Genomic DNA, 21,742 nt, shown 5'->3' on the forward strand with positions numbered 1-21,742 from the left:
GTCTGAAGATCATGTTGCTAATTCTTTGTCAAGATCAAGTTATTAAAAGGATTGCCACAGATGTGCACTCTGCCATGTTGATGGCTGTTTGTGCTGGGGCTATTATTTGTCACTTCTTCACTGTCCCTAGAAGGGCGCGTTGCCCCTTAGAAGGAAGGGCACTGTCATCATGGTGAACTATCTAACAACATCTTTTGTCCTGTTTGTACGGAGATGGAATGACAAGATCATTAATGAATCACCTGTGTTGAAAGTTTCTGTGACATTCCTGACAGCAGCCCTGCCCTGGAGTTTTGGGAGTAAGAGCTTCCTAGCTTTCCATGAACGGAAACATCCCTGAATAATCCCCCAATGCAATTGTATATCTCCCTTTAAGGTCAGCTGACCTTTACATTGCCACTGAAGACCATCATCGACTGTTAGCAGTATGGGGTGAGAGGTGTTAGGGTCATTTCAATGACTTTGTTCAAACAATACACAGCAATGGAGGTAATATTTGTATTGTTTCCTCTGCCTTCATATCACTCTCTCCCCTCGAGCCACGTGGTTCTCCATGATAATGAATTAATGGCTTAAGATTGACGACCTTAGCATTGGGGGCCGTGGGGTAAAAATTGGACTTGCGCGAGGTCCATGCCGAGATCAGCAGCAGGCCCGTGACCATGTCCTAGAGTAATTAGAGAAAGTGCAGGCTATTTGTTTGGAAAGCAGGACTTGGGGATATTAGAGAGGCCTCTTTTAAAAAAAACTTATTAAAGAAGTCATTCTAACTTCCAAAATGCCTCTCATTTACACAGAAATGTGTTCTTAAACTTTCTCTCTTTTAATGTTTTTCTACATTTTTCACCACAGGATTCAAAATGGGTTGAAGAAAAGCAACTATTTATGAAAAGAAATCAGGAACTTTTGGAAAAGGTACTCCTGGCCTTTGCAGTGGTATCTGTTTTGTAGTGCCTCATTACGACATTTTCAACCTTGGTATTTTGAAATGTTACTTTAAATCTGTAGGCTTTGCCGCCCTCAAACCTCAGCACTTCTCCTGACCAGAGCTACTGAGGTGTAGGTCACAAACAATGTGAAGTATCTCTGGTGTAATTTAGCAGATTTTTGGGTAGATTTTTTAAATCATGCTTCCCCCTTTACTGTTTGCATTATTCGAGACCACTGTGGCGTATCATCTCCATTTCTGCATTCTTGCTCTGATCAACGGTAACTCTGATGAAAAGTATATTACTAACAATTCAACAAATACTTGTTCACGTTCACCTTTAAGTTACTGACTGTGACTGCTCACCTAGATTATTTACTAATTGCACCATATTAGCACGGTGCAGTGAGCATAAGTTCCATTTTCCCCGCACTCTTTTTCCAATCTTGGCTGTGTTGTTACGGAAAACCGCAAGAAAACCCTTCGGGGGAAGAGGAAAGCAGAGTCACGGGCTGCCCCTTGTGAAGCTCCCTTCGGCCTGTACACAGCAGCCTTGTTGGAGGTTGAGCACGGTCAAAGTGTGTCTGGGCAGAAAAATTGAGGAACTCGTACACTCAAGAAATGAATAATCCACTGTTGTGTCATCTGTAAATGCAAATGAAAGGATGGTTTTGAAGTTTAGAGCCTCTGTCAATAACCTTTGTTATTTTCTATTGTGATGCACGTCACTGAGAAAGTGATATCGAGCTTTTATTATTGGTTGAATCACAAAAGCAACTCGACAGAAAACCAGGTAAAAACCCAGGCCAATCTGGGGACAAAATCCTCTCCGACCGTTCTCCACTCTCCACCCGCCACCCCCCAGCCCCCACTCCCCCCCTCCCCCCCGCCCCCCCAGGCAATCACGAACTACTGCAGGAGATCAATGGAAACTAAGAAACATTTACTCTCCACATAAAGGAATCTTTCAAACTAGGCCAGTGTCCAGTCAAACAGCCAGCAGTTTCTTTTACTTTTATATTTTGAGTCCAACCCCTTCATAAAATCATTGAGGGACTTCCGCCTTTAAAGGTTTCAGGGGATTATTTATTGCTATCGTTGTTTGGCTGGAATATTTTGATGTACGTTATATTCATAGTGTACCGTAGGGCCTGTGGGCTAAGGGCTACTTACCCCTGGAAACCTGGCGATTGAAGCCCAGCCAGTCCAATCCTATGTTTTTAAGCTGTTGTTCTGTCCTGTTTGAATTTTAAGAGCCCGGAGGCCTGGAAAAGTCTGCTCTTAGCTCTGTTGCCTCATTGGCGGATAAATCCTGAATCGGAACACCGAGAGCAGTCAGCGCCAACAACTTAAGATTTATTCAAATGAATGGGGCTTAACGTTGGTGGCCGGGCTTTTCTGCTGTGCATTCACCAGCCTGGGGGTTTACTGTCCATTAAAATAAATTGAGGGGTGAGGTAGGAATCGCAGGGTGAAGAACACACAAGTGGAAAACCCTGGCCTGTATGTGGCCCCTGAGACTCCATAGTATGGACCCATATGGCCCATGAAGACAAATGTTTGGACCCCTTTGGTACGCAGTATATGTGGTTTAATTCTGCTATCTATTGTGGTAGTGAGTCAGCTTCACTTGGGTTGTCGATGCACATGGAGAATAATTCCAGGGAGCAGCAGAGATCGTAGCAGATAATGTAGTGCCTGCCTGCTGTGCTGTGCATAATTGTTTTATAACCTAATCTATATCAGGGCGCTGGATTTCATAAAACCGGTTTCTTACAATGGTTTGTAGGAATAATTCTAAGCAGACCTGTTTGACGGACACATCCGATTAATCCCAGGCACTGCCAGTAAGGGCTGCATTAATGCTGGTTCAACAAAGCCCCTCTTGCTTCACAGCTGCTACAATGAGAGTAATCTAGAACTACGGTCTGATTAAAAGTTTCATCTTTTAAAAAGGTTAAGTATTAGCTTTAAAAAGTACAATATAATACTACTATCATCATTAAAGGGGAGCTGTCTTCATGAAGAAGTGTGAGGCAAACCTCAGTCTGCTCGGGGAGGAAGAAGAGGTATGCATCACTGTGATCTTAATGAATCATTGCACAAGTGGCATGATACCTCATTGCATGCTTACAGAAATAAAATTCAAAGGAAAGCTTGCCAAACCCTTTCTCATGAAGGTACTGCCCCTTTAACTAACGCGTTAGCAGAGACCAGATTTGTAATTGACTGTTATCGCATTTTATTTTTCAACGTCATTTCTTACAGATTGACAAATTGGATGAAGAAGTAAACCGGCTGCAACAGGAAGTTCAAGATTCTCGGGACCAGAATGAGCTGTTAGAATTTCGCATCCTGGAACTAGAGGTAAGATGACGCTGTAACAGAAATCTGTGTGAAAGGTTATCTAACATTAGAGGGGGTTTTACAGTTAATGTTTCATGGGAAGAATCAACGCATGTTGATCCTGCCTTCACTGACAGGATGGAGCTAAAAAAAATAAAACAAATCTCAAATAGGAACATTAGGAACAGGAGTAGGCCATTCTGCCCATCGGGCCTGCTGCGCCATTCAATTAGATCATGGCTGATCGGCACCTCAGCACCATATTCCTGCCATTGCTCCATGTCTCTTGATACCCTTACCTAACAAAAACCTATCCATCTCGGTCATGAAATCTCCAATTATCCCAGCATCCACAGTCTTTTGGGGGAGAGAATTCCAAATTTCTGCTACCCTTTGTGTGAAAAAGTGCTTCCTGAATTCAATCCTGAATGGCCTAGCTAGATTATGTCCCTTTGTTTTTGATTCCCCCACCAGAGGAAATAGTTTCTCCGTATTTATCCTATCAAATCCTTTTAACATTTTAAACACCTCGATCAGATCACCCCTCAATCTCCTACACGCAAGGGAATACAAGCCAAGTTTATGCAACCTGTTGTCATAAATTAACCCTCTGAGTGTCACCACCATGCTCAATGTAGCTCAGACTGGGAACTGAGTGGAGCGGAGCTCGATCCTCTACGTGTGCCCCATCTCTCTGGTACTGAGCACAGGCACCTCATCATACCCACCTCTATGTCTGTGTCTCTCTGTCTCCACTAAACCTCTCATGGACTAGTTTTGATCACCTAAGGGGGGTTGGAATTTGCTATAATCATTGAACAGTAATCACATGGATGGTCCAGTTGCTGTAGTTAGTCTGCATTGAATCCCCATGCTGAAGATGCAAATTTGAACTAAACCCTCAACTCCCCTTCTATCTCAGCTAGCTCTAGTCACACTTTGGTGATTCTAGGTAAAGCCTCGAGATGATCCAATTATACCAGCAGAGCACTGCTTTGTTGGATGGGAAAAAATTATGCATCAGGATTTCTGCTGCATTTAAGTCAACAGGGAATGACATTGTTGCTGTGGAGAAATTACTGAGCACAATATGAACATATGAATAATGACAGAGAGGAAAAGACTCTCTGGTCCATCCAGCCTTTCCCACACAATTGTGACACCTTGTGCATCACAATAAATGCACTTTCCTCCTTACCCGAATCCATGTGAAATCCTGGGAGAGGCGAAAAACCAGATAAAAACCCTGACCAATTTGGGGGAAAAAAATCTGGGAAATTCCTCTCCAACCCCCCTTAGGTGATCAAAACTAATCCAGGAGAGGACTAGTGGAGGCAGAGAGACACAGACATAGAGGTGGTATGATGAGGTGCCTGTGCTCAGTACCAGAGAGATGGGGCACACGTAGAGGATCGAGCTCCGCTCCACTCAGTTCCCAGTCTGAGCTACATCGAGCATGGTGGTGCAAACAGAAACTATGTCGATGTCCTGGCAGTGGGCAGAATTACAGGGGAGAGTCATGTCTGACAGCTCTTTGCTACTTAATGGTGCTGACCACGAAAGGCATTGGCAGCGATATGGGTAGGGTGTGCAACCACCATCCACTCCAGGTGTCTCACCATGCAGGCAGACATTGAGAATAAAAATGCAGGAGGAAACCTTACTCAATTATCCCCATCAAAATAAAGTTTAAAAAAATGAGGAGGGATTTTTAAATTCCGATATGATCAATCAGGAATTCAGGAGAAACTTCTTCACTCAGAATGGTGAGAATGTGGAACTCGCTACCACAAGGAGTAGTTGAGGCAAATAGCATAGATGCATTTAAGGGGAAGCAAGATAAGTATATGAGGGAGAAAGGGATAGAAGGATATGTTGATAGGATTAGGTGAAGTGAATAGAGTGGGAGGAGGTTTGCCTGGAGCTCTAGATTCGGACGTCAGCGATGTAGGCCAAAAGAGAGAGCCTAGTCTTTCCAACCAGTGTTATTTCCAAAATATTTATTCCTGGGTTAAAATGATGGCGATTGAAAAATCTAGGTATAGAGAGACACACGAGAGTAGCAGCATGAGCTGACCATACGGATGGAAATAGCAATCCATGAGAAACAAAGATTGCAAATAACATTTGTATCTCAGATCTGTTGCAGCTGTCTGCACGTCGATCTGCAGTGCTAAGTTTGGGTGATGGGTGGTGCAGTAGGTTAGAACACCGTTGTTTAACCTATGCGACCTAATGTAAGTTCAGACCAGAGCAGTGGGAATAAAACGTCCTTGCCTGTGACGGCTGCAAACATCCTGAGTGACGTGAGATTGAGCACTTTGAGACGTTTTTCTGGCAGGCCCAAAATTGTTTATAATCGGCACTGAGATTTCTCAATTTCCCTCGGCGATGTCACAGGGATGGGTAATGTGGGAAAGGGAGATGTCACACTGGGGCAGTAAAGGATGCTCTTGTTGGTGTGGGATTTGATCCTTGCTCCAACTGACCCAGGAGTGCTAATAAGGCTTAGATTTATGTAGTCTTATCACCTTGGAAACGTTTCTTTACGTACAATGAATTTCTCTGAAGTGGATTAATTGTTATGTAGATTATCTCCACATCTTAGCTGGGGTATCCCTGCCCTGGGAAGGCTTGATACTGAGTTTCAGAAGCTTTTTCCATTCCCCAGTGCTGACAGCCCTCACCTTGTGAACGGCAAAAATAAATCCACCAAAAGCACAAACCTTTGGTGGATTTGTTCACCTTTTCTGAATTGATTTGAATATTTCACCATTTGTTATTTATGCGCTTTCTATTTGCAGGAGAGGGAGAGAAGGTCTCCTGCCTTTAACCTCCAGATCACACCCTTCTCCGATGGAGTGAGTGCTCTTCAGCTCTACTGTATGCAGGAAGGTGTAAAGGTGTGTGTTGACGTACATCCGAATCTAATTATGTTTATGAAATTAAGAGTGACACGTATTTTCACATGGTCAGAATCGGTATAAACTATCACAATCTTGGCTTACCCCTATTAAAAGATTGTTATGAAGGTGGGAAGAATGGTAAATGTACTGGGTTAATGTTTTGATTTCAATCTATGGAATAGTATACAAATTACTTGCAATCTGAATTTTAATGTACTCCTGAAAAAGGTGCAATTAACCCACAGTTAAGAGACATAAAGCTTTCCTAAGCGACCTGATCATACAATAAGTTAGATATAGGCATTTCATCCCTAAGGCCTAGGTTCAAATCCAACTTGCACTTGCACTGATGTGTTGAAAGTTATCTCTGTCAGCTGTAAAGGTTATTAATTTGGGTTGTCTTCATCCAGTTCCTAATGGGCTTTGACCCTACAGCACAAAACTGTCTCCAAGTTTGACACTGCATTAGCAGTCTCACTCGAGAGAGGCTACAGGATGTCGCAGTGAAACGATAGGCCTTGTTCTTTTGAAATTAGGACTGAATAAAGGGAGCTGCACTCTGCATCAAACCGTGCTAAATCCAGCCTGGGCATACTGGCTGTTACCACATGGGTGGTACAGGGTAGGAAACGGCCAGGACCAGTGTAATTTAAAGGGACCATTGGAAACAGATCTGGGAATGTTATCAACTTATTGATTTGGCAGTTTTGAGCCTTCAGGATTACCTGAATTGCTCTCTATACTCCTTCTGCAATGTTCTCTGTCCCTTGAATTATGCCCTCTGTTATTCCGCCCACCCAGATCTGACCTGCCCTCCCCTTTAAGCTGCTGCTGCCAGGCAATGCTGGCCAGTTTCTGTCCCACCAGATTTCCCGCCTTCTCAAAAACGGCGAGCTGCCTGCCGTCACTCGAATCACCTGGGCAGCTCGCCGACTACATTTAAACGAGGACCGACCATCAAAATGGTCCAAGTCTCACGCCAACATCGGGCTGGCATTGCGTTTGCCCCTCCCGCTGCCTGCCCAATGTATGCCAAAGGCCAAAATTGGGGCCTTGCAATATGAAGTACTTGGAGATGGTTCAGTGTGATAAACTGTTACATATGCAACTCTTTCTTTCTCTGATTGCACTGGGCCTGTTTCTATACATGAATTAACATCTGACAGCATCTGCAGTATTATATATGCATCAATTTAATGCATAGAGAATACCAGATGGCTATAAGCTCGGAGCAATGCTCAACTGCCTTACTAAAGTCAGCCTAACTCTGAGCCCCTTCTCCTCTTTGAACTTGGATACAGTTTCTAATTTTCTGTGAGCTTCTCTATCCCAGTAATAATGCTGTGTATGCCTTGCTAATTTTATGAGCTACGCTAACCCCCAAGTTGCAGGCAGGCATCTTGATTGCCCTGCCCCAGTTTCCAGTCTTGAAAGTTATGGACAGGGGCCAGTGTGGGTGATCTGACATCCTCCCAGGACAGTTACACACGAACATTGGAAATTGACGGGCAGGAAAAGACCAGGGGGTCCATCAAGCCTGCCACTCGTGGCTGGAGCATCGTGACTAGACACTTTTCACCGTTCTACCCCCCCACCCCTCACACCAAATCCCGCAGCCATGTAATCTCCTGGGAGAGGCAAAGGAAAGAACAGAAATCGTATGGCCAATAAGGGAAAAATACCCTGGAAAATTCCTGTCCGACCCCTTCAAAACCAGTCCAGGAGATCACATGGATCATGTGTTATCTATAAACCCGCTTACAGAGATCATATACGATGCGATTTCTGTCCCAGTCAAGAACTGGTCCAGCTCCCTCTTGAAGGCATGCAGAGATTCAGCACCCACCACACCAGCCGGCAACACATCTAGAGGCAGAGTTGTGACGTATACTGTTAATATTAGTGTGATTCCTTTCTGATCTAAGTTTTAAAACTGCAGCGCATACATCAAAATGGTGGAGATTTTTCCTTTTGTTCCTCGGTCAACTGCTTTGTAAGGTTTTAAGGTTTAACTTTGCTTTCACTAAAGTTAAGCAGTAATAATGCTATTTTGGCTTCTGCATACAGATCAAACGGAGGCATCAACACCACTAAGTCACCTAGCCTGCATTGCATCAGGTTACAAGCAATGGAATTAATGTGTCACTGTTACAAGCCTGTAAATACAGGGCTATGGGGGAGAGTCATGATGTGGAGATGCCGGTGATGGACTGGGGTTGACAATTGTAAACAATTTTACAACACCAAGTTATAGTCCAGCAATTTTATTTTAAATTCACAAGCTTTCGGAGATTTTCTCCTTCCTCAGGAAACATTTGCCTGAGGAAGGAGAAAATCTCCGAAAGCTTGTGAATTTAAAATAAAATTGCTGGACTATAACTTGGTGTTGTAAAATTGTTTACAATTATGGGGGAGAGAGCAGGGTAGTGGGATGAGATTTGGATTTCTCTAGCTGAGAGCTGACACAGAAACGATGGACCGAATGGCTGCCTTCTTTGCTACAAACATCTATGGTTCTGTTCTATTTCACCCTCCCTGTTGATTGCCAGGAATCTGGGTACATACACCACCAGGAAACTATCTATCACCCCTCTCACTAGACTGCTAGGGAATTGTCAGACACAGCTCTACCACAATACCATTTGGCATCCTACCCAGTTATTCTCAGGAATTTGATGTATTTATCTCAACTGCAAGGCTGCATATCCCTCCCTCCGCCTCACGTAGACTAATACATTGTAATTAGATATATATTCACAGATTTAAGGTGATTGGCAAAAGAACCAAAGGCGATGTCTACATTAATGACTTGGATATGATTGTAAAAGGTATGATCAGTAAGTTCGCTGATGATACAAAAATTGGTAGGGTGGTAAATAGCGAGGAGGATAGCCTCAGTCTGCAGGACGATATAGATGGGTTGGTCAGATGGGCGGAACAGTGGCAAATGGAATTTAACCCGGAAAAGTGTGAGGTGATGCACTTTGGAGGGACTAACAAGGCAAGGGAATACACAATGAATGGGAGGACCCTAGGCAAGACAGAGGGTCAGAGGGATCTTGGTGTGCAAGTTCACAGATCCCTGAAGGTGGCGGAACAGGTAGATAAGGTGGTAAAGAAGGCATATGGGATACTTGCCTTTATTAGCCGAGGCATAGAATATAAGAGCAAGGAGGTTATGATGGAGCTGTATAAAACACTGGTTAGGCCACAGCTGGAGTACTGTGTGCAGTTCTGGTCGCCACACTACAGGAAGGATGTGATCGCTTTGGAGAGGGTGCAGAGGAGATTCACCAGGATGTTACCAGGGCTGGAGCACTTCAGCTATGAAGAGAGACTGAGAAGATTGGGTTTGTTTTCCTTGAAGCAGAGGAGGCTGAGGGGGGACATGATTGAGGTGTACAAAATTATGAGGGGCACAGATAGGATGGATACTAAGGAGCTTTTTCCCTTCGTTGAGGGTACTATAACAAGGGGACATAGATTCAAGGTAAAAGGCGGGAGGTTTAGAGGGGATTTGAGAAAGAACTTTTTCACCCAGAGGGTGGTTGGAGTCTGGAACTCACTGCCTGAAAGGGTTGTGGAGGCAGGAACCCTCACAACATTCAAGAAGCATTTGGATGAGCACTTGAAATGCCATAGCATACAAGGCTACAGACCAAATGCTGGAATATGGGATTAGAGTAGACAGGGCTTGATGGCCGGCGCGGACACGATGGGCCGAAGGGCCTCTATCCGTGCTGTATAACTCTATGACTCTATGATGTGAGGAAAAACTTTTTTACGCAGCGAGTAGTTGTGATCGGGAATGCATTGCCATGAAAAGATGGTGGATGCAGATTCAATTCTGGCTTTCAAAAAGGAATTGGATAAATATTTGAAGGGAAAAAATTTGCAGGGCTACGGGGGAATGAAACTAACCGGATTGCTCTTACAAAGAGCTAGCACAGGCTCGATGGGCCGAATGGCGGCCTCCTGTGCTGTAACCATTCTGTGATTCTGCTGGGTATCAAACTTACCATTAAATGGTGCACATGCATACGTACAGCAGTAATTGCATATTACTGTATATTATCAAAAACAAACCTTAGCTTTAACTGTGACTTCAAGTGTACTTGACAGACACTTACCCTGTAACGACTATGTTGCCATGAGTTGTGATACTTATTTAATTTTGGGTAGCCAACTAGAATCTGAGGTGTAACAGGGGCTTGGTAATCTGGTTTGTCTCTTATTTCCTCGAAGACTGATCCCTTACCTCTGTAATTTTCACGCATCCCTCACTGTTCTAATGGTTGCCATACTGCCTCTGGTTGTAATTTTCATATCCATTGACACGGTTTGTGCTGCACTCGACTTTTCAGTGTCTGAGGTCTGTATTGCCAGGAGCGTTCCTCTGACTTCCAGCCTGCCGGGAATGGTAGAAGTGGGGCTGCTGTCAAGTTTCTGATTTCCCTCCATCAAAGAATCGGCAGATTCTACAGAAGTATTACAGGAGGTGATAAAAACAAACCTACAGGACCAACACACAGATGGTGTAATATCAGATTGCATCATTGATAGTTTGAAAGATGATGATTGAAAATATGATGTTTGATTTACCTCTTTATTGATTAACTTTGTGCTTGTCAAGGTGAAGGATAAAAGCAAAGACTTTTACACAACTCCTCATCACATCTCTCAGAACGCCACATAAATTGATTTACTTTGGAATACGAAGGCCGTTGTTACGTAGACAAACGCAGCAGCCACTTTGCACACAAGATTCCACATGATGACCAGTTAATGCGTTTTTTTGGGGTGTTGGTTGAGGGGTGAATATTGGTAAGACATTGAGAGAACTCCCCGCTCTTATTCAAAGGATGTCATTGAATCTTCAATGTCAACCTGAACCAGGACATCGATTTAATGTCTCATCTGAGCAGTGTCACCTCTAACGATGCACCATTCCCTGAGTACCTCACTTTGAGTATCGTTCCGGATTCTGTGTGCAAGTGCTGGAGTGGGGCTTGAACCCATTACATCCTGTGTCGGGGCAAAGGTGTTACCAAATGAAACAAAGTATCAAGGAATGTTCCCAGTGTCAGCTTCAAGCATTCATAGGTCAGATGTAGCATGGGTTAGATACAGAGAAAAGGCTCCTCTGCACTGCCCCATGTCTCAACCTCAACCCCAGAAAAGTGCCCTCTACTACGCCAAGTGTGACTTTCCCATCTCTCGTGCCAGACATCCTCCACGCTTGCCTGATACTGAGAATTAGTATCAAAATATGTACATTTTGTGGGACTCATAACCATTAGGAACTGGCTGCCAACTGAGGAGAGACTTTCATCGTATTAGTCTGGGCTAGATCCAAACCCAGGTTTAGGATAACGTGCCAGCCCACCTTAGCATTAGGTTCTCAATTTCACCACTTTTCCATATGCTTGTGACAATTTCAAGACTATAATCTGCATCTATACCACGGTCCCTTCGGGTGGACTTGCACTTTCCATCAGTATGTTATTGAGTAGCTCGGTCCTTTTGGAATTCTCTCTCATGGCCTCGGCACTAACTGTGCTGTTGAGGTCACCATCCCTGTTCTATGGGTTATGGCTCGTCTCCTAGGTTTATCAACTCAACAGAAATGTTATACTATCCACTTCTACATTTTCCCAATCACAAAATACTATTAACATATTCTGTGGGATGAATCTTGCATAAAGGGTGCATTAGTTAATTGGATTATCATTCGTTGTTACATTTATATTTTTTGATTTGTATTTGACTTTTGCGATTAACCAGTTAAATATCTGTTGAATGATTTGCTTCACAGGGTGTGTCCATTCTTGACCTCATTAAACAGCTGGACATACTGGGAGATAATGGGGTAAGTTTCTTTGCCCACACAAAGTTGGACATATACAGTGAAACCTCATTATTACAAACGCAGTATGGGCAGGTGTCCCTTCATAACAAACGATATAACCCTGTCTTGCCTTGTGTTTTTAGTGCAGGAGCTCACATTTCAATGATAGCAACCCTTGATTGATTGCTCAGTGGGTAAATATACTGCCGTGCATTGCCCTGTGGAACTAAAGTTACAAGGGGGGGTGGATTTTCTCCCCCCAGCGGACTTTTGTCAGCTGGCACCAGCTGTCCGGGCAACCGGGGCCTCATTAGCATCGGGACAGCGGGCTGCGGCCTAAGATCGAACATCCTGGGGCAGTCACGATATTGGGTGTTCCGGCCAGCCTCCAATCTGGCAGAAGGCAGGGATAGGGTTGGGGGGGGTGCGGAACGGGGACGTGGGCCGCTGGCGAGCGGCCCAGGCAGGTTTTGTGGAGCCTGGTGGAGCACTCCTGCTCCTCGCGGCCCCACAACGATAAACTGGAACGTACCTTTGGATCCTCTTCGTCCAGGCTGCCAGCTGATGCTGGTTGGAGTGTGCATGTGCCTGCTTCGACCGGCTCAGTCTGAAAATGGCAGTCGGAATCCTATGCATATCATAGGACCACGATGTGCATTCTAAACAGGCATATCGCCTGGAGCAGGAGGCCAGTCCAGGAGTCCAGCGGTAGGCTTGGGGGAACCTTGCCGCAGCCACAGCGATGGCGCTAGGGTCATTGCCCACCATTGGTGGGGCACTATCACCCTGAGCGGGAGGCCTGAAAGTTCACTCCTAGGTCTCTACTGAGTTAGCTGATCCCATCAGGGAAGGTGATAGGGGACAACCAATGGCCTCTACGCTGCTGGACCATGGAGGAGAAATATCAGGTTGGGGTACTGCTCTTGATTAGCACCCAATCCCCTGAAAATGAATGTGTGTGGATGTCGAATGAAAATGGGATCAAACTTGGGTGTGATGCACTCCATGGTGGGATAGCCTGTCAATACTTTGGAGGCGGGGTGGGGGGCGGTGGTGGGTGGTACCGGTGGGAAAATTCAACTTTAGTGGGGGTGCAAAATGGGCGGTAGCGGATTGGCCGCTCGTAACTCCCGCTCGATGTCCCTTTCCATTGAAGCCAATAGAAAAGATATTCGGGCTGGTGTATAATGAGCGGCTGGAACACTATCGCCTGTTTCACACTCTTACTGAAATGGAATTTTATCCCTTTGGTGTCTAGACTCAAGCTCGAGAAAGGTACCAAAGGGCACAACTAGACCATATCCCAGCCGGGATTCAGCGTCTCCAAGAGGGGAGGGGAGAGATTTGGAGACAAGAGAAAAAACATAAAACTACTTTGTTGTCTCTTGAGTTTGTAAAACAAGGTTCGACAGCATTTAGTATCTTGTTTTTCCTTTTTTGGGGTTGCATAACAAGAGACAGAAGCTGTTAAAAGACCAGTTTATTGAATCAAATAGCTAATTATTAGCTCAATACTCAAATAATGCTGAAGATTCTTTACATTTGTGAATGTTTTGTGATATGAGCTCATTACGTTGCTATTTCCAACACTACTTCTCCTCTCATACTCTCAGCATTTTCAATGGGAGAGCACTCAAGAAAATGACTCAAAGTAATTCTGGACACGTCTGTGTCATTTCATGTCAAAAGCTGTTTGCCCTCAGTCTGCATTTAATAAGTCATAAAAAGTGAGCAGAACTGAACAACTGATCAACTGAACAGGAGTAATGATGACTCTCTCTCTCGAGACCATCAGTAAAATAGGAGTAATGTTGACTGTCTCTCGCGACCATCAGGAAAGTAGGAGTAATGGTGACTCTCTTTCGAGACCATCAGTAAAATAGGAGTAATGGTGACTGTCTCTCGCGACCATCAGGAAAGTAGGAGTAATGGTGACTCTCTTGAGACCACCTGTAAAATAGGAGTAATGGTGACTCTCTCCTGAGACCACCTGTAAAATAGGAGTAATGGTGACTCTCTTTCGAGATCATCAGTAAAATAGGAGTAATAGTGACTGTCTCTCGACCATCAGTAAAACAGGAGTAATGGTGACTCTCTCTCGAGACCATCAGTAAAACAGGAGTAATGGTGACTCTCTCTCGAGACCATCAGTAAAATAGGAGTAATGGTGACTCTCTTTCGAGACCATCAGTAAAATAGGAGTAATGGTGACTCTCTTTCGAGACCATCAGTAAAATAGGAGTAATGGTGACTCTCTTTCGAGACCATCAGTAAAATAGGAGTAATAGTGACTGTCTCTCGCGACCATCAGGAAAGTAGGAGTAATGGTGACTCTCTCTTGAGACCACCTGTAAAATAGGAGTAATGGTGACTCTCTCTTGAGACCACCTGTAAAATAGGAGTAATGGTGACTCTTGAGATCACCTGTAAAATAGGAGAAATGGTGACTCTTGAGACCACATATAAAACAGAAGTAATGTTGACTGTCTCTCAAGACCACTAGTATAGTTGCATAAATTGTCATTCATTCTAGTAAACCAATGCAGTGGCAGCTTGGAGACGCTCGGCTGTAGGAATCCTAGTCGAGGTTGAGCACGTATCACTCCGACTCACTGCTGAGGCGATGCGTTGTCTTCTTCCTCCTCCACAGTGCACAAAAATTCTGAAATTTTAAAATCATCCACCAGAATAACAAGCTACAGATTGATTGTGTATCACCATTACCCTAGCAGGGACACTATCCATTATGTACAGTGCCAGGACTGCATGAGTGGGCTGTGTTTACACTTAGTGAGATGGCTGAAGTGTGATTTCATTGGAGGATCACGTAGCAGTTCTTTTGTTTCCATGCTCTGTTTTCAGAGGGTGATGGGATCAGCAGGTGAGCGATCCAGAGAAGTACACAGATGTCTTACAGTATTATTTGGGGCAGATCCTCCCTTTGAAAATGGCGACAGTGTGAGAGGACAGGAAGCTTTACTGCCCCCTGGAGGAGGAGCTTTGTGCGCCTGTAAGAAACACAAAAGGACCTGTGCACATCCCCACAGGCAAATCAACCAATGGGCAGAATACCCTGTGGTTTTATCATTAAACTGTTTCATTTTTCTCCTTTTTTTTTTCTCCTCCTTTGGACTCTCTTTGCTGAGTGGGGGGGTCAGGTTGGAGACTTGCTCCCGGTATTCCCACAATGGCTATTCTACAGGAGGTGTATTACAGTGATCAGGGTTAATTCCTCCACCCCTTCCCTCACTTTCTTTCCTCCTTCCCTGTGAGAACGTGTTTGATTTCTCCATGGTGACTCCTTGTGATGTCGCAGTTGAGATCAGGGACTCACCAGATGGAAAGCCCTTGCACGCTGTAGCATTGTGTCGTTCCCTGGATGAGCAGGCAGGCAAACTACACCTAGGCCTTTGCTAATGCTGGTCTCGGGCTGGCAGCTAGGAGTTGCACTCAAGTAATACAGGATGACTCCTTTGCTGGATTCTCCCCCCCCCCACCACCTTCCCTGCCACTTCCTCTCCCTGTCAATGCTTTTTCTTCCAATGCAACTACGGGAGATGCTCTGGGCGTGTGTGTGTATGGGGGTGGGTGGGTGATGGAGGTGGGGGAGATGACACTTGGATGCGAATCTGTACTGTTCCACCATTTGCAGTGCACAGTGGTTAATTGGCCATTCGAATCGCAGTTAACGTAGCCCTGATGCTGGTTGGAGTGACATTAAAATGTCACCTGAAATCTGCTTTTAAACATTCAGACCAGTGCTGCCAGCTGCGATATTTGAACCCAGTCTAATGCTGAAGGTGGAGATTAAATTTGCTGTGCGTAGCCACGGCAACAAAGCAGTCGGGCGCTTTGATGACGATTCTTAATTATACAGTGCAACCAGCTAAATGACATTTTCCTGTTGAAAAGTATTGTATGCTATGAATGGAGTTTGGATGATGAGTGCGTCAGTAAAACAAAGCCTCTGTGTGTTTATTGTAGGGCGTATTCCCCGATTGGGTGTTTGAAGTATGAGGCAGCATTAACTGCGAGCATTGGTGGGGAAATCACTGGCTTATAGCTCCAGTTTTCTATCTGTTGGATTAAATGGATAAAATTCAGGGGCTGCGGGCCTCTGGTTTTCCTGACCCCACACTCAATCAGAGAATGTGCCCCTATATTTCAGGTTCTTTTAACGTTCTATTTGTGAAGTTAAACAAGGTGTCTGATCTTTGTCATTCATGTTAAGTATCGGTCAGTTTGTCGTTGAATTGCATCCAGTAATATATTTTGAACATTTTTCCAATTGATGCTTTCATTATTGCCAATCTGTCCACACAGCAACACGCGTATTTCACAGGAGGTGTTAGTAAAACATTTATTTTGAATTTTTTTCTAGAATCTGAGAAATGAGGAGCAAGTGGCGATCATCCAGGCAAGCACTGTGCTGTCTCTGGCTGAAAAGGTAGAGTTGAACTTTTGTTTGTCGATCTTCCTGATTCTTTGAGGATGTGACATCCCGAGGGTTCTGTGGGAAGACCCTATAATGTGTAAATATTGGGAACACTGAAGCCATTGGGCTCAATTTTCAAAGTGAAAAACGGGTGGGTTGGGGTTGGGGGGGCATTGAAAATTGCCACCATTTCAGACGCGCCCCCAACCCGCCCATTTCCGGTTTACACCGGGACGGGAAGAGGGGCGGGTCGGGCCTTAAAACCTTTCAAGGAGGCTTCAGGCCTCCATTTTTCTGGACTTCCCGATTTCAATGCCGGGGTGGGGGGTGGAATTCCCCGGCCTTTTATTAACGCCTCATGAAAGGAGGCGCGAGGGCCCAAGACTAACAGGTAGGTGCCGAGAAAGGCACAGCTTGTGGCCCAGAGGAGCAGGAGTCCTTCCCCCAGGCCCAACAAGCCTACCTGCACCGACCCCCCACAACGAGCGCCAACACCTGACCCCCGATTGTGAACTCCTCCCCACAGATCGTCGACCCTGATCCGACTCACGACCTCGATCCTCCCTGACCCCACCGAACCCCGACCCCGATCTTCCCCCACTCCGATCCTCCAACCTCCGACCCCGATCCTCCCCCCCCCCCCCCCGTTCAGATCCTCCCACCCCCATCTCCAATCCTCCGACCCCCGAACCCCGATCCTCCCCCTCAAAGATCACGGACCCCGATCCCGACACCCCTCCCCGTGAATGACGCCCGATCCCATCCCCCATGACTCACAACCCCGTGCCCACTCGTGCCCCCATGTCCACTCAAGCCCCCCCGTGCCCTCCCTCCCACCGCCCCCCCATCCATACAAACAAAGACTTACCTGTAGACTTACCTGAACACGCCCTCTCACTGTCTGCTCTCCCGTCCGACTGGGACCAGCCAGTCAATCAGCCAGTCAGTCAGGCGGGAAACCGACAAATAAAAAGACGGCCTTACGTCAAAATCATAAGGACTTCCGGGAAGCCCGTACCAATGGGTTTCCCAACCTCAATTTGACCCCCCCAACCTCTTCCCGGCTCGGTTTTAAAATTGAAGACATTGTCTTAGGTCCCTGCCACAAACTCTGTTCCCTAGCCATCGACTCCACCCCTCTCTCTGGCCACTATCTGAGGCTGAACCAGACCATTCGCATCCTTGGGTTCCTATTTGACCCTGAGATGAGCTTCCGACCACATATCCACTCCATCACCAAGGCCACCTACTTCCATCTCTGTAACATCACCAAGACCGCCTACTCCCACCTCTGCTCCATCACCAGGACCGTCTACTCCCATCTCCGTAACATCACCCGTTTCCGCCCCGCTTAAGCTCATCTGCTGCTGAAACCCTCATCCATGCCTTTGCTACCTCTAGACTTGACTATTCCAGTGGTCTCCTGGCCGGCCTCCCATCTTCCACCCTCCATAAACTTGAGCCCATCCAAAACTCTGCTGCCTGTATCCTAACTCGCACCAAGTCCCGTTCTCCCATGACCCCTGTGCTTGTTGACCTACATTGGCTCCCGGTCCGGCAATGCCTCAATTTCAAAATTCTCATCCTTGTTTTCAAATCCCTCCATGGCCTCGCCCCTCCCTCTCTCTGTAACCTCCTCCAGCCCTACAATCCTCTGAGATATCTGCGCTTCTCCAACTCTGGCCCCTCCAGCCCGACAACCCTCCAAGATCTCTGCGCTCCTCCAATTTTTGCCTCTTGCTCATCCCCGATTTTAATTGCTCCACCATTGATGGCCGTGCCTTCAGCTGCCTAGACCCAAAGCTCTGGAATTCCCTCCCTAAACCTCTCCGCATCTCTACCTCTCTCTTCTCTTTTATGATCCTGCTTAAAACCCATCTCTTTGACCAAGCTTTTGGTCACCTGTCCTAATAGCTCCTTATGTGGCTCGGTGTCAAATTTTGTTTGATAATCGCTGCTGTGAAGCAACTTGGGACTTTTTACTACGTTAAAGGCGCTATATAAATGCAAGTTGTTCTTATTTGTTCTACCTAGACTTCCAAAAAACATTTGACAAAGTTTCTCATGAAAGGCTAATAGTTAAGCTCAAAGCAGTAACGATCCAAGGTATTCCACTCATAATCATTATCTGACGGTTCCCATGGCAAAGTGTGTGTGAATATCAGGTGAGGATAGGATTGGCCTCAAGGGTCAATTGCTTGCTCACACTCACTAGGGGTATTTCTGTCCTCCAGCACTCCGAGTGGGGAGTGGTACTCACAGTAAGTGTATCTTGGTAAACCATGAATGCGCAATATGTGATTATGGACTACGATTCATGGGCTGCACACCTGTGATTTCCAGACTTATACTCCCTGGGAGTGCTACTCCCCACTGGGAACTCCTACTGTCACTTTGGTGGGCCCTTTTGTCTGACTGCTTCTCTGACAACAAGTCCTGGATGAGCCAGATTTCTCTCCAATTCAACATCAGTAAGATCAAGGAATCTACGTTTGGCTCCACACCAAAATCTCCACACGTTAGCCCTTTCTGTCCCTCCCCGACTCCCCAACCACTTGCTGAAGCTGACGCCGGTGGGGTGCAGTCTTGGTGTTGTGTGTGAAGTGGAGCTCTCACCAGCCTCTTGAGCTTCAACCTCCACAAACCCTGGTTTGTCCAAAACGCTGCTGCCCACATGCTCTGCTGCAATAAACGCCATTAACCTATCACCCTCAGTCCAGGCCAGACTCCATGTGGTCCCTTTCCCCCAAGCACTGAATCTTCATCCTTGTTTACAAATCACTCAGTGGTCTTGCCCCTCCATACCTCTGCCATCTCCTCTGGCCTTACAAGTCAGCACTTACATTGAGTTACATCAAAACTACAGCACAGAAACAGGCCATTCGGCCCAACTGGTCTATGCCAGCGTTTATGCTCCACACAAGCCTCCTCCCTCCCTAATTCATCTAACCCCATCAACATATCCGTCTATTCCTTTCCCCCTCGTGCTTATCCAGCTTCCCCTTAAATGCATCTATGTAATTTTCCTCAACTACTCCTTGTGGTAGTGAGTTCCACATTCTAACCACTCTTTGGATAAAGAAGTTTCTACTGAATTCCTTATTGGATTTATTAGTGACTATTTCATATTTATGATCTCTAGTTGCCCTCCACTTTTCCAAATCTTGCCCCCTGTTGTATCCCCCACTCCCTGCCCTTCACCCTCAGTGGTGGAGCCTTCAGCTATCCCGGCCCCAGACTCTGGAACACTCTCCCTCTACCCCTCTGCTGCCTATCACTCTTCACACCATCAAAAGCCTCCTCCAATCCTGCCTCTTATCTACCCCCCCTGTCCACCTTGGACTCCATCTCCCCTCTGTGAAGTTCCCTAACCAGTAACTTATTTCAGGTAGGAGACAGCCATCGGTCCATTTTGCCAGCCCATCATCCCCCCGCCCCCCCCACTCTCGTTCCTGTGAGATACGCTCTGTACCATGTCGAACATTTAATAAATCATGAACCACTTTCAGATGCGAAAGGCTTGTCTGCTCAGAAATGTAAGTTGCTGTTGTTATTTCCTGTTTGAAACCCCTCAAATGCTTCCTGTTGCCTCACCTGTGATGGCTGTTTGTGCCATAAGTTAATCAGCGTTTTGCTAAAGAAATTCTGTCTGAATTGCGCTTTGACTTCAGTCTATGGCTATGGTAAAATTCTTTGTTGGTGTGGGTGTGGACTGGCTGCCCGATTTTACTTTACATTGACTTGAACGAGAAGGAAAATCAGGCCAGCTGTATAGTAAGTGGCCAATCTGCTACCGCCTGTCTCGTGCCCCCCCCCACTGAACTTGAACTTTGCCCCCTATGTTTCCTGGTTCGGGAATTCTGTTGTGATGTGACAAAAAACAATTCAACTTATTGAACCCCTGAATCTTCTGACGGTTTCTATCAAGTTTCTCCTTAGTCTCTCTTCAAGAAAGGAGGCCTAAATAAACACGATTGTAAACAATTTTACAACACCAAGTTATAGTCCAACGATTTTATTTGAAATCTACAAGCTTTCGGAGGCTTCCTCCTTCCTCAGGTAAATGTCAGGAAGGAGGAAGGAGGAAGCCTCCGAAAGCTTGTAGATTTCAAATAAAATCGTTGGACGATAACTTGGTGTTGTAAAATTGTTTACAATTGTCAAGCCCAGTCCATCACCGGCATCTCCACATCATAAATAAACACAAGCATCTTATGGCCTGCACGTTCATCACCAGGTGCCTAACCTTTGTAATTATTTCACTACATTTTTTTCGCAGTATATAATATTTGAGCAGTATTCTCCTCGCATATACAAGGTAACTTCACAAACAACATTGTGTGCAGCTATTTTTAGTCAAGAAATTACAGGAACATCTTAGTATAGAAATTGGGTGGCCAACCATAACTCGCTCCCTACAACCATTTATAAATCAGAATCAGATATAGATGATACTAGCCTCTCATTTCTTAAGTCTTCACCTGCCCAAATGCCATTTTGTACCATAGTGCTGTTTCAATCCTTCTTTTTCTGCAAAAATCCTGTAATATGACTTTCTAATTGTCATTTTTTATGTACAGTTTAAAAATATTTAGAACTATATTCTCTGAATAAGTTAAGACTCTTTGTATGATAGGTATTGTTATCGAGCTCCTTACTGGTGCCCCAGCGATTGGGATTTACCAAAATGCTAAAAACTAATGATGTGCTGCTCTCTAGTGGTTGTGCTGTGGAATTGACAGTAACGTTTTTCTCTCTTGCTCCACGATGGATGCTTTAAGCAGCACTTTCTGGGTGTGCCTTAACTCGGGTTGCCAACTCCGATGGGATGTATTCCTGGAGGTTTCATCATGTGTCTTCCTGTCTCCAACCGCTCCTGGTCAAACAGCCTTTTCTCCTCATCTCCAATATTTTTATAACTAATAAAGATTTTTTTTAATGCCCTGATGACTTTTCTTCTGGGTTGCTTGCAACGGTGTCCAGGAGATGAATCTTTAATTCCTGGAGATTCCAGGACAATCCTGAAGGGTTGGCAACCCCAGCCTTAACACAGAGTGAGGGTCAAACTGAAAGCCAGCACTACTTTCTACAAATAACACTAAATTTCCTCGGGGCTTCTCCCGCTCCACTGCCGTTATCATGGAGCATGTTCAGCAGAAACCCCGTTGACTCATGTGAGCAGGGCGTCCGCTGAAGTTACGCCGCAGTGCGGGAGAAGCCGCGAGGAAATGCCCGGCGGAACAGTAAGCCGATTTGTTTCTGCATATCTTTGTACGAGA

At 45.5% G+C, this 21,742-nt stretch overlaps 1 protein-coding gene across 5 annotated transcripts in view; it reads left to right on the top strand.

Moving 5' to 3' along the window:
* The window catches only part of LOC137332582 (janus kinase and microtubule-interacting protein 2-like), a 344,895-nt gene that overhangs the window by 165,382 nt on the left and 157,771 nt on the right, over positions 1-21,742 (top strand). For all 5 annotated transcript variants that reach the window (XR_010965701.1, XR_010965702.1, XR_010965703.1 and 2 more), the window contains exons 13-17: positions 853-915; positions 3,197-3,295; positions 6,079-6,177; positions 11,996-12,049; positions 16,410-16,475. Coding sequence is in view for 1 of the 5 variants with exons in the window: in XM_067996512.1 (XP_067852613.1) it covers positions 853-915; positions 3,197-3,295; positions 6,079-6,177; positions 11,996-12,049; positions 16,410-16,475 (381 nt within the window). In the remaining 4 variants the exon portion in view is untranslated. The remainder of the gene's footprint in view (positions 1-852; positions 916-3,196; positions 3,296-6,078; positions 6,178-11,995; positions 12,050-16,409; positions 16,476-21,742) is intronic.

This window comes from Heptranchias perlo, chromosome 14 (genome assembly GCF_035084215.1).
Source record: "Heptranchias perlo isolate sHepPer1 chromosome 14, sHepPer1.hap1, whole genome shotgun sequence".
In the NCBI taxonomy this organism is placed as follows: Eukaryota; Metazoa; Chordata; class Chondrichthyes; order Hexanchiformes; family Hexanchidae; genus Heptranchias; species Heptranchias perlo.